This window comes from Gekko japonicus, unplaced genomic scaffold (genome assembly GCF_001447785.1).
Source record: "Gekko japonicus isolate JY-2015 unplaced genomic scaffold, Gekko_japonicus_V1.1 scaffold105, whole genome shotgun sequence".
Taxonomy (NCBI): domain Eukaryota; kingdom Metazoa; phylum Chordata; class Lepidosauria; order Squamata; family Gekkonidae; genus Gekko; species Gekko japonicus.
Window position 1 is genome coordinate 1,261,948 of NW_015167532.1, and position 12,360 is coordinate 1,274,307.

The 12,360-nt window shown below is 46.6% G+C and overlaps 1 protein-coding gene across 1 annotated transcript in view; it reads left to right on the top strand.

Moving 5' to 3' along the window:
- DPP6 (dipeptidyl-peptidase 6) overlaps nt 1–12,360 on the top strand; it is a 308,399-nt gene that overhangs the window by 278,016 nt on the left and 18,023 nt on the right. Inside the window, exons 18-19 of the mRNA XM_015413434.1 lie at nt 5,762–5,860; nt 9,274–9,343. Coding sequence (XP_015268920.1) covers nt 5,762–5,860; nt 9,274–9,343 — 169 coding nt within the window. The remainder of the gene's footprint in view (nt 1–5,761; nt 5,861–9,273; nt 9,344–12,360) is intronic.

A 12,360-nucleotide genomic window follows, 5' to 3' on the forward strand; every position in this document is an offset into this window, starting at 1 on the left:
ATTATATAAAAATTAAAAAGAAATGCAAGTACTCTTGAGGAATTGTCAGAAGGGACCAACATGCAGAGTGAACAATCTATCCTGTACAATAATACCCTTTATTTTTTAAAATTTATTTATAAGAGTCTCTGATGGCACTAAAGCTTCTTCCAAGCATCTTTGGGATGGACCCACATCCCCAGTCTCCCCTTCTCTGTTTTATCCCAGTGAGATATGTAGATAGGCTGTGTGTGCGTGCATGCGTGCGTGTGTGTGTGTGTGAGAGAGAGAGAGAGTTCTTCAAGATGAGCGAGTTCTGGTGAGTGAAACCCAGGGCTGTCTAGTCATCATTTGACCCAGGAATGGACCTGGGTATTGAAACATACCAATGAAAAAAGGAAAAAGAACTGTGACAATTTAGCGCTTGGTAATATATTCATAAATCATAATATGCAATAACAGAAAATAGGTAATATATATAGTGAATGTAGACGGTGGTCTCCATAATGGCATTCAGCAATTATAGCCCATTGAAGAACATAGCTGTAATCATAACTTTATGATGAAGTGAATCAACCATACATTTCCAATACGTCACCAAGAGAAATGTATTGTTGAAAGACAGTTTATGTATACATCCTTGTTCGGAAGAAGATCATTGTCGAAATGGCACACCATTCCGGAGACCAGAATAAGAAGCAAAAGGTGGGTGTGGCTGGATGAGCACACTTCTGGTAACACAGGGGTGTGGCCTCATATGCTAATGAGCTGTGCTGTCAGGGGTGTGGCCTAATATGCTAATACGTTTCTGATGTTGGGTGTGGCCAATTATGCTAATGAGTTCCTGCTGGGCTTTTTCTACAAAAAAAGCCCTGTGTGTGGTAATGTCTAAATGACAAATGCATTTGTACCCAATGTGGACCCAATATCATGCTTACCTTGCCCACTGGAACTTTGGTCTTTAAAGTCACTTAGTGCAGAGGGCCCTACACAGCTTGGATAATAAAACAATATGCCCCAGGAGAGCTTGCTGAACTAAAGGAAGGGGAGCTGCCCATTGCACCATCCTCTCCCCTTGTGACATGAGCTGGTGCCATTTTGGGGGCAATTCCGCCCAGGCGGACACACATTTAGCACAGCATTGCTTTAAAGCGAGTGCATTCCGACAAGCCAAGAAACTGCTGGTGCAGAGTCAAGGAAACCAGGGCAGAGTCAAGGAAATGCAGAGCAAGAGACAGACATAGCGCCTGTCAGCGGATCTGGGTGGCAAGCACAAAGCCGCCCCCGTTGGCCAGGCCGCCTCGCTTTGCGTGTGATCGTGCCGTGCCCAGTTTCTCATCGGTTGCGCAGCGCTCTCTTGCTCTATTGGATAAGGGGAAGCCGTGGTGACGGCCTCTTGTTAGCCGAGTTCTATTTATTTCATAATACGAGGCCACATTAAGGGAGTATTCTGCAATAATCAGATAACTGTAAATCCCACCAAATATTACGCTGTGCTTACATTTAATTAAGAACTGGCTATTTGTACTTCACAGACAAGCGCTCCCGGAGGTCCTAAGGCGGGAGGAAAAAATGAGAATTCTCTCGAGATACGTCAGTCTGCGCTTCCGCCGTGCCCCTGCCTTTCTCTGGATGCAATTATATGAGCAAATAGAATGTCTTTTCCAGAGTCCCTGCGTGGACCAGCCTCTCCTTGCTGATAAAGCTAATTGTGCAAGCCATAATTAAATGAGGGGCCCAGCATTTAACCAAACTTAATAGTCTGTTGCTTTGGAGCTTTTGTGGGAGTTATGATTTCAATAAGGATGAGATGAGGCTTTTCAGGAACAAGTTTGAATACTCATTGAACCATTAAACCCCACCTGCTGAAATATCTATGGGGGGGGGGGAACCCTCATTAATTGGAAACTGACAGGGTTTTGTGATGCGGCCGCTCCTTTTGAATTCATCGGAGAGAGGCGCAGGGGCTCAGAATAGGATGATGAGTTGCAGGAACTTATTAACTCGGACGCATTCCCCGCCCTGTTCTGAGTGTGGTCCAAGCAGAGGAGGACCCGAGGGAAGAAAAGTAATTCTGAACTGATGAAAATTCCCAAATTTCCGCTTCTCGTTAATTCAGCAGCTTTCACAATCAAATGCACTGACTGATCTTTGTTCTAGTCGAGATACTCGCGAGCGAAAAGGGATGCCCAGTGGAGGGGGTGTCCTTTGACTCGGGGCTCTGGCAGGGACGGAGAAGGCTGAGGGCCAAACTAGGTGATACGGCAGACCTGGCGATGCCCTGGCAGGGTCGCCAACCTCCAGGTGGTGGCTGGAGATCCCCTGGGATTACAGCCGACAGAGTTCAGTTCCCCTGGGGGAAATGGCCACTTTGGAAGGTGGGCTCTGTCGCGTAATACTCTGTTGAAGTCCCTCCCTCCCCAAACCCCACCCTCCCCAAACCCCACCCTCCTCAGGGTTCACCCCCCCAAAAAAGTCTCCAGGTATTTCCCCATCCAGAGCTAGCAACCCTTCGCCTTGGGGACACGCTGCCGTGTTACCACTGTAATTCCCACACTTTACAAATGCCGTGGAGACCTGACCCTGCTCGGGGCCTTGGCACAGGGCAGAGGAGGAGCCATTTGGAAGAATCCAAAAACCCTGAGTAGAATCAGGTCTCCACGACATTTGCAAAGTGAGGGGATTCGAGCAGTGATGCAGGGAACGTTGTATCATCTAGTTTGGCCCTCGTTCTCCCCCCCTCAAACATCACTGGATGCAGGGTTCCCCTTTGAGCAATATGGCCTCCCAAGCATGATCAACGGGCCCAAAGACATCTCCTTCTACCCTGTGTGCCGAAAACTGGAGCCGTGCTGAATATTCTCTAGTTTCAGACTTGGGGACAGAAGCGAGTGTTTCAGGAGGGCGCATATTTTCCCCGATCAAAGCAGATCAGGTTATGGTGGTGGTGGAAGGTATCGTCAAGGCGAGAGATGAACAGAGGCGGTTTGCCATTGCCTGCCTCTGCGTAGCAACCCTGGGCTCCCTTCGTGGTCTCCCATCTAAGTACTCACCAGCCCCCCCTCCCCCTGCTTAGCTTCCGAGATCTGACGAGATGGGGCTAGCCCAGGCCGTCCAGGTCAGGGCAATTTAGAATATTTCCCCATCCAGCACCATTGGCTGTTTCAAGCTCTTCGGCGATTCTGTAAATCAAGTTAAAATATTAAATATTGAAAAAATACACGTAGCTATTACAAAGTAATTTAAAAACAGATACAGGCCCTGGTGATAGCCTCAGTTATGAATCAAGCTAGTACAGTGACGAGAGAAAATAACAGTTATTGACCCTGACCATATGCGTTTCGGACCATTAGCCTTCCTCAGTGGCCAAACAAATGATATTACAGAACGACTCCTGGCATTTTAGTACAGCAATCACTTATAAATTGACCAAAATGTAGAGATTATGTAGAAGAAGGAGATTGGATTTATAACCCCATCCTTCACTACCAGAAGGCGTCTCAGAGCGGCTTACAATCTCCTTTCCCTTCCCCTCCCGACAACAGACACCCTGTGAGCAGTGTTCCCTATAAGCTGAGTTAGTGTGAGCTAGCTCACAGTTTTTTAGCCTCCGGCTCACATTTTTTCTTAGTTCAGGGAGGACGGCTCCAGAGCAAACTAATTTATGCAGTAGCCAAATCACTTGCTTACAACTTTAATGCCAGTAGCTCACAAAGTAGAGGTTTTGGTCACAAGACTCCACAGCTTAGAGGGAACATTGCCTGTGATGTAGGTGGGGCTGAGAGAGCTCTTTCGAGGACTGCTCTTGAGAGAACAGCTCTGAGAGAACTTGTAACTGAGCCAAGGTCACACCAGCAGCTGCATGTGGAGGAGTGGGGAATCAAACCCAGTTCTCCCAGATTAGAGTCCATGCTCCTAACCACTACACCAAACTGGCCAGGATTAGGTTGCAGTGTTATTTTGCCAGTTCAGTTTGGCTATGTGATGAGGTCACTGAGTGGGAATGAAGGCAAGCAATGACCGTGCAGATGTTAACATTTTTGCAAACGATGGTAAAAACCTCTGCAGCAAAAAAACCCCACAACCAACCAACCCCTGCTGTCAGTTGCAGCTCAGCCTTCATTTGATACCGCTTGTGGTCATTTGTCTTGGAAAACTGGTCTTGGAACGGCCTTGTTCTCAATTGATTTTAACAGAGTAATCAAACAGAGGCAGCAACCGCATGACAAGTCAAGAGAGGAGAAGGTCAGAATTGATCTCTGTGTCGAGAGCAAGTTTCAGAAACACTAAAAAAGTAACTCCCATTGAACTCTGTGCCTCAGAAAAGAATCCTTAACTGGGATTGTCTGTTGAGGGGGAAATGCCCCTGCTGCTTTTTAATGACCCTGTCTGTAAGGAGGCTGGATTTCTAGGAACTGTTTTAGAAAGTTTGTATGGAGGTGGTTTGGACTGTTTTTCAATTTGTAATTTTAATTTATAAATGGCTGCCAAACAAGATCTACAAAGGAAACTGCAGAAAGATCCCTGCCCAGGCCCCTAGATAAGGTGGGGCTTTGGGGGGCTCTGCCCCCTTTCTTAAAGGCACAGCCCCACAATAATTTCTCATGTAAATGCAATTATTTTAAAACATTTTAAAGGTGTGCACACCTTTAAGCAGAGTGGGGTGCTGTAGTTGACTAATTCCCACACTGAGCAAGGGGGTTGGAGTAGGTGACCTCTAGGATACCTTCTAACTCTGTGTCACAAAACTGGTCTCCTTTAAGAGAGCTTTTCTGCCTAAGTGTTAACTTTCTTGTCTATAGAGGTCATCACCCCCACCTGCCAGCTTGTTATCAGAATTGTTGCTTAGACTGGCAGAAGTGATTAACTTGCAGCGGCTGAGAACTGTCATTTAAAGTGGCTGACAGCTTGCAATTTAGAGATCTATCCTGGTAACAGCTTTCTATTGGCTAAATGGCTTCTCTTTCTGCACTGAGAACTTCAGCCCCACCAGAAAAATATTTGCCACAAAATCCAAGTGTGAAGACATGTTTGTTTACAACTCCTAAATGGCTTTTTACATCAAAAATTCATATTTTCCAGTGCCCTATTCCAGCTAAGGGTGTATGCATAGGGAAGCAGGAAGTTTGGGAGTGGGTGGGTGGTGGAGAGAACATGATTTAGCATGTGCCACACTCTGCATCTCATCTTTGCATCTGACTGGAGCAGTTGGTGAATTCCTGAAAGGCTAGACAGAATTAGTATGGAAGATGGATGGTCGTAATGGCTACATGTAATCATTAGAAACTTTTTTTATGTGATACAAAATTTAGCCACTATCTACTTCTTAACTTGGCATCAGAGTGCGGATCAAAAAACCCACACAATGGAGCCACGTACAGAGAGAGGAGATGTTTCTACAAACTTAGGGAACCCTTTGTTTTGTAGGAGAATCTTAAACTCACATGACCTTCCAAGATCTCAGCAGCCATTTTGGATTGCTTGGGCAAACTAGAATGGCTGCGGAGACCTTGTGATATTGCCTTGCCCTGCAAGATTTCAGTGGTCATTACTTGCTATGAAAGAGGGCAAGCCAGGGATGAGGAGTGTGTGGGTATGATGATTGGGCGGGAGAAAATGGGAGGGGAGCATAGCCAGGAAGGAAAGAAAATGAAGGCGAGGGTAGGAAACGGGGTTGGAGGGAGAAAATTCCCCTCCTGTTGAGGGTCTGTCATGTACCTGTATCATTTGCCCTTTGTATAACAGGTTGGCTGTGTGTTTGTTTTGGTTCCTGTTCTTTCAGAACTCTTTGATCTGGAGTTAAATGAACAAGTGCAGAAGATGGTCAATGAAAGGCAAATGCCTCGAGTAGAATACAAAGATATCAAGATTCACGATTACAGTAAGTTGCCAGTCTTTTGTTCTCTTGAATGTACAGGAAGGAAGTGTTCTTATTCTTCCTGATACTGATAATATACATCTCCTCTTATATTTGATCCTCCACCAATTTATAGAAAAATGAAGCAACAATGCCATACCTACTCTTTGTAACTTCTGTAAATTAAAGCCCCACATGTTGGGGATTCCTAGTTCTCTTCTGTGATAGAAAACAGTGTGTCCCTTCCTTCTCCTATACAGGCCTTCTCAGAAGAAGAGACCTTGATGTATCTTCCCTCTTTTCCAGATAGGAGATTGGTTGGGGCATTGAATAGGGTCTTTTCCATACTGGCCACTATCCTGTGCAATTCTTTGCATAGAGAGATCTATCAAGCCACATCCTTGTTTTCTGTCCATGGCCAACTGAAAACATTCTTTGATCCAAGCATTTCCTTGGCTAGCAATGTTAGTTCCTTCATTTTTTGATTGTATATTTATGTTCTATATTATTTGGGGTTGGATCCTGTGACTGCCTTCCACCAAGTCTACTTCTCTTGGAGAAAGGGTTCCTCCAACACCAAGAGAGTGTTCGTCATCGCAGAAAGTCTCCTTGAGAAAAAATTTCTCCATTGGAGGCAGACTTGTCGAAAGGGTGTCACAGTGTCAAACCCAATATATTTTACAAGCATGTCAAATTTACTGTTGTAAGTTACCTTGAGAGCTTAGAGCCAAGTGCCTAATATGTTTATAAAGCTTAAAATAGATGTTTGAAAATCCCCTGCAGTTGCATGAAGTATTCTGCTGTCCACAGTAAGAGGCACGAGTACATGCAGAACAGACAACGGCTTTATGTCTGGTATCTTTAGACTGGAAGCACATGCATTCTTAGCAGTACAGTTACACCCTTCTATGTCTATTGAACTCTGTGGGCTTCTGTAAATATTGTTCCTTTGGAGGTACATATGTTGCCGTAGAGCAACACCAAGGTAAGGATCTCAGCAGTCGTCGATATGAAGATGTTTTTCACTTGGTGAATGTTTCATATCTTCAAATATTTTATATGAGCCTCTATCCAGTAAGTATATCATTAGACCTTACTTTTGCTAAAACCAAACGATGTTGTGTTACTATCGATAGATAATGTGATCACTCACAAACAAGGGAGGGTTTTCTGTAAACTTGGTGGCCTCCCCAAGTAGACAGAAAAATTTCAGTTTGTAAAGGAAGGGGAGAAAGCCCCCAGAATGGATGGGAAACGATGAGCATGTTTATTGTCCTCCAAGAACCAAAGAATGTTGAAGGCAGTTGAGGTTCTCTTTTTAAAAAAAACAGGAAACAGGAGAAATTGGCCTGCTTTAGATCTTAGGTAAAGGTTTCCCTTGCTCGAAAGCCAGTTGAATCCGACTCTAGGGATGCAGTGCTCATCTCCATTTCCAAGCTGAAGAGCCAGCACTGTCCGAAGACGTTTCCGTGGTCATGTGGCCGGCGTGACTAGACGCTGAGGTGCACAGAACGCTGTTACCTTCCCACCGAAGCGGTACCTATTTATCTACATGCAATGTCTTGCTTTCGATCTGCTAGGTTGGCAGGAGCTGGGACCAGAGATGGGAGCTCACTCCGTCCTGCAGCACACTCGGGTCACGAACTGCTGAACTACCGACCTTCCACAGCCTGCAGTTCAGCGTCTTAACCACTTGAGCCACCACAGCTTCGCTTTAGATCTTAGCACTTGACAATATACTGGAGGTGGCATTTGTCTTAGGGACATGTGCATGTATCTCCCAACCCTAATTTCTTCCTTCATCCCCCGTTCCGAGATTCTACAAATTTTTAAGGATTCTGACCCCTTTGCAGCTGAAAGACGCTGGCGGGGAGAGACTTTTAAGATCAGATGAAAAGTGCTTCCAAACGGATGCTCTTCCAGTTGGACAGTGAGAAGATCATTTACGGCATCCTGAAACAGACTGTGAAATGAGAGTTGGGGGGTGCGTGCACACAGCCCGGTGGGGTTTTACTCTTACAATATCAGGATGAAAGTTACCACTGATCCCTCACAAGTCCCCAGCCTGGATGTCATATAAGCCATGGGGCATTTGTGTTCTGGACTCAAAGGCAACACTAAAAAAAAATGTGTTTTTGTCACCCGGAGTGCTGCAGAATTTATAATTGGTTTGCACACCATTACTATTTATGGAGCCACACTTCCTATTTTAGGACAGGCCCAGCTATAAACTCCATTTCCTTGTCACAGTCCATTTGGGACGCAGCGTGAAGAAGGCACAGTTGCTGCCCAGGGTCGGTGAGATTGTCTCTCCGCTGAGTTCGCCGGCACATAGTGTGGGCGTCACCTAACCGACAAAGCAGTAAATATGTGGCCGACGGTAATTGGACGGCCACTTGCGTGTAACCCTCCAGTGTTTCAGAGGCCTCATAAACACTCCTTCGTATCTGTACCCGCACAGCCCTTGCTTTATGTATATTTAAAGCCAAGCGGCTTTCTATGGGAAGTCACGGGGCTAATGATACACATCTGCCACCCGTTAGCCAGTTTGATGGAATAATTAATTAGGCAAGAGTGTCAGGGAAAGATTGTGAAGCAAACTGTTTAAACCCATTAGCTCGTGTGGGTTTTAACCGTATCCGAAATGCTGCCGATGCCGGCTTTAATGGTCCGGCCTTTGGTAGTGGGCACACGAGGTTGACATTTTATACACCAATTAAGGCAGGAGGCATCTCCTGCAATGATGGGCGGGCAACCGATACGTGCCCAAGGTAAAGTGGGGCACAGCCAGACAGTATTTCAGCATGCACAGGCTTAGGCCAGTAAGAAGGCATTCATCTCCCACCAATGCTCTTCCTAATTTATGCCATCCAATTAAGTCTTTCCTGGTTCATTTTAGGCAATCTGACCAGGGCAAGCCAAGCTGCGTTCAGCCCCCCTGGAGTTTAAAATGAACCACAGCAGAAACTCTTTGTCTTAAAAGCCCCTAAAGCGAAGAAGGGAAACGACCCCTCTTCTGTTTGCCATGGTGCGTTTTCATTTTGCTCGGCTTCAGTCTTTCCTTTCCTCCCTCCCCTGGCACTTCCCAAATATTGGTTCATGGAGCTGTCACTTTCCACCTGCCTAAAGGGAGAAATAATATATATTGCTGGCTGCTAATTATATGTTTGGTGCACGGCCGTGCGTCTCAGAGCACCCCGGCTCTGGATTTCTTGTCATCATGGATATTACAGTGCCGCTTTTCTCTCTGAAAGCATCTATTCTGCTAGGTGGTTATTTGCCAAGCTATTTTATCAAACGTCATTTTATTCCCACTGAGAAGTACTCACAGTGTTACAAAGAAGCCTATTCAGTCTAACTGCCATCTTCCCAGATGTAAATGCTTTCCTCCTCCCTCCCAACCACCCCTCTTTCTTTCTTTTTCTGTCTTTATCTAGAATTGACAATGCAAATTTTAAAGCCGGCCATCTTCATGGAAAACATGCATTATCCATTACTTCTGGTGGTGTGAGTAACATGATCAATTGCTTAATTTTCCGAGTGTATCCAAACACGCAGCCAAGGTTGCAATTTGCAAGATGGGAAGGGAAAAAAAGGACATCTAATACCTACAAATGTCCCCTTTTGATTTTGTAAATTCTGGCTGCCGCAGGAAGCCAAACCAAAACATGGCAGAGAGGAAATCTTAGTGGGAATGCAACTGGCCAGAGGCAGAGCCTGAGCATGTTACTGGGTTGAAGTAGAGCAGGATTCCCCAACCTGGGGCCCGCCGACACCTTTCCTGGTGCTGGCCAAGTGCTTTCATAAAGTGGGCAGGGCTGAGGGGGGTTAGCAAGGTTTCTGATCGGCTGTGCAGATTAAAAGGCAGCCTGTAAACAGAACACCTACCTGAAATGTCGGAGAGGTATTAGTAGACTTATGTACAACCTCGCTTCCTGACATTTTGAGGTGGGCTTGTTCCACACCCTGTGGCAACCGTTTTGTGATTGTGCCCACTGCCCCATATCAGAGTTCCAAAGGTGTCCACAGGATCAAAAAGGTGGGAGACCCCTGGAGTAGAACCTTGCAGAATCTGGAGTTGGCCCGTTCTTTGGACCCTAGTAGTAGTTACCTATTCAGCACGATTAAATAGTCAAAAATATATTCATGATGGTATTAATATAAGTGTGACCAAAATTTTGGGGAACCACGTGCAGTTCTTCAAGCCACTGTGGTACAACAGGAAAGGGGGCGAGAACAAGGGGAAAAGGGGTTTTGTATATAAATGCCTGCACATTTCAACAAATACTTGGACGAATCTGCCTTATGCTCAGTCAGACCATTGCTCCATCTCAGTCACTGGTAGTGACTCTCTGGGGGGGGGACTCAGGCCGAGAAAGGCCTTTCTCAACATCAGCTACCTGACATCTTTTACCTGGCGATGCCTGGGATCAAACCCGAGGCTTTCAACATGGAGATCAGGAGTTCTACCACAGAGCTGCAGCCCTTCATCTTTCCATCAGCAGTCAAGGAGCAGGCGGTTAGTTGTCCCCTTCCTCATCATATATAGCCCACCTTGTGTCACACAAGGGAGGAAAGGCGGCATGATATAGGCCAATCTCATCACATCTCAGAAGCTAAAGAGGGTTCGTACTTGGAAGGGAGACCACCAAGGAAGGCTCTGCAGAGGAAGGCCATGGCAAACCACCTCTCCTTCTCACTTGCCTTGGAAGCCCCTTGCTGGGGTCACCATAAGTTAGAAGGTAAGCAGGGTCGGTACTTGGAAGGGAGACCACCAAGGAAGGCTCTGCAGAGGAAGGCCATGGCAAACCACCTCTCCTTCTCACTTGCCTTGGAAGCCCCTTGCTGGGGTCACCATAAGTTAGAAGGTAAGCCAGTAAGCCTGCCTGCCAGGGACTTGCCTAGTAGTGTTGCCAACCTCCAGATGGTGGCTGGAGATCTCCTGGGATTACAACTGATCTCCAGGCAACAGAGATCAGTTCACCTGGAGAAAATGGCCGCTTTGGAAGGTGGACTCTGTGGCCTTATACCCCATTGAAGTCCCTCCCCTGCCCAAACCCCACCCTCCTCAGGCTCCACCCCCCAAATATCCAGGTATTTCCCAACCTGGAGCTGGGCAACCCTATCGCCTCATCTTTGGGGAATGCCGTAAGTCAGCTGTGTGTCAGTGAGATGAAGGCTTGCCTCTGTCTACAGTCCGCTTCCTCCCCCTGGTGCCCAGGCGTCAGCTTCTCTGTAAGTCCTACCCACCAAATATGGAAGCAGTCACAATGTCTCTGCCTCCTTGGGTCCTTGCCGCTTCGTAGTGCATCTAGGGTAGCCTCGTGCAAAGGAGGGGAGGGCTCGTGGGCCTTTTAGCATCTGTCTAGAAGAGGGAGTCTTGCCTGGTGAAGCGTGTGGTGCAGAAGTGAGAAAGGCTACGTTTGCCACAATTCACTCTGGTTCGCCATTCCTAGCAACACAAGAGCCACGGTCCCCTTTGGCCATCGCAAGGCTATCCCAAGACGCCTCTGAGCCTGAAACAAAAACGCAGATATCACGACTTACACACACACATACAAATGAACACGGCACACAATTCACCAGAAAGTGCAGGGCCTGTTACTCCTGTGTGTTCCTGTGGGGCTTGCACAAGAGCACTTCAGTCTGTACCCTGCAGAGGCACAGTCTAAAGTGCTCTCATGCAAGCCCAACAGCACTTTGGAGTCTGTGCCTCACAAACCAGATCTGAGCCACTGCGGTCAATGGCACCCAACATCCGCCGTATGCAACAGCTGCCTCCAGTGTTCCCTCTAAGCTGAGTTAGTGTGAGCTAGCTCACAGTTTTTTAGCCTCTGGCTCACACATTTTTGTCTCAGCTCAGGGAGGGTGCCTCCAGAGCAAACTAATGTATGCAGTAGCCAAATCGCTCACTCACAGCTTTAATGCCAGTAGCTCACAAAGTAGATTTTTGCTCACAAGGCTCCACAGCTTAGAGGGAGCACTGGCTGCCTCATCTTTCCTCATTGCAGAGCCCCCATTGGTCACCCCGGGTGGAATCTGGGAAAGTTTTCCTAACTAACAACAGCAATAAACATGATAGGCCCTGTGAATGAATGGACCTGCAGGTCTCTTCTGTTCCTTTTAGTTGGTTCCTAGTAGGCAGGGGAAACTTCATGGCCATCCCAAGTCTCCAAAATATAAGTTTAATAAATGACCACACATGTTCAGATCAAACACTTCAGGCTGAGCAAGGGAGCAAAGAACAGGTGAAAAACATACAGTTCCCTTTAGTCTCTGCTCAGAACTTATCCAAAACTTTGTAAGTTGAAGACCAGCTAGCTTTCCTTGACGCTGCAGTAGGTTAAAGTTGATCATTGCATTAGCTCTCTGGACTAGGTCTTCTTAGCCTCATGGATAAGATGGAGTCCCCAAGTAAAAGCTTAGTCCTGCAGGGCACATGGCTCCCTGGTCAGGAACTGCAGGGAAAGATCAAGATGGGTAGCTGTGTCAGTCTGTCTGTAGCAGTAGAAAAGAGCAAGAGT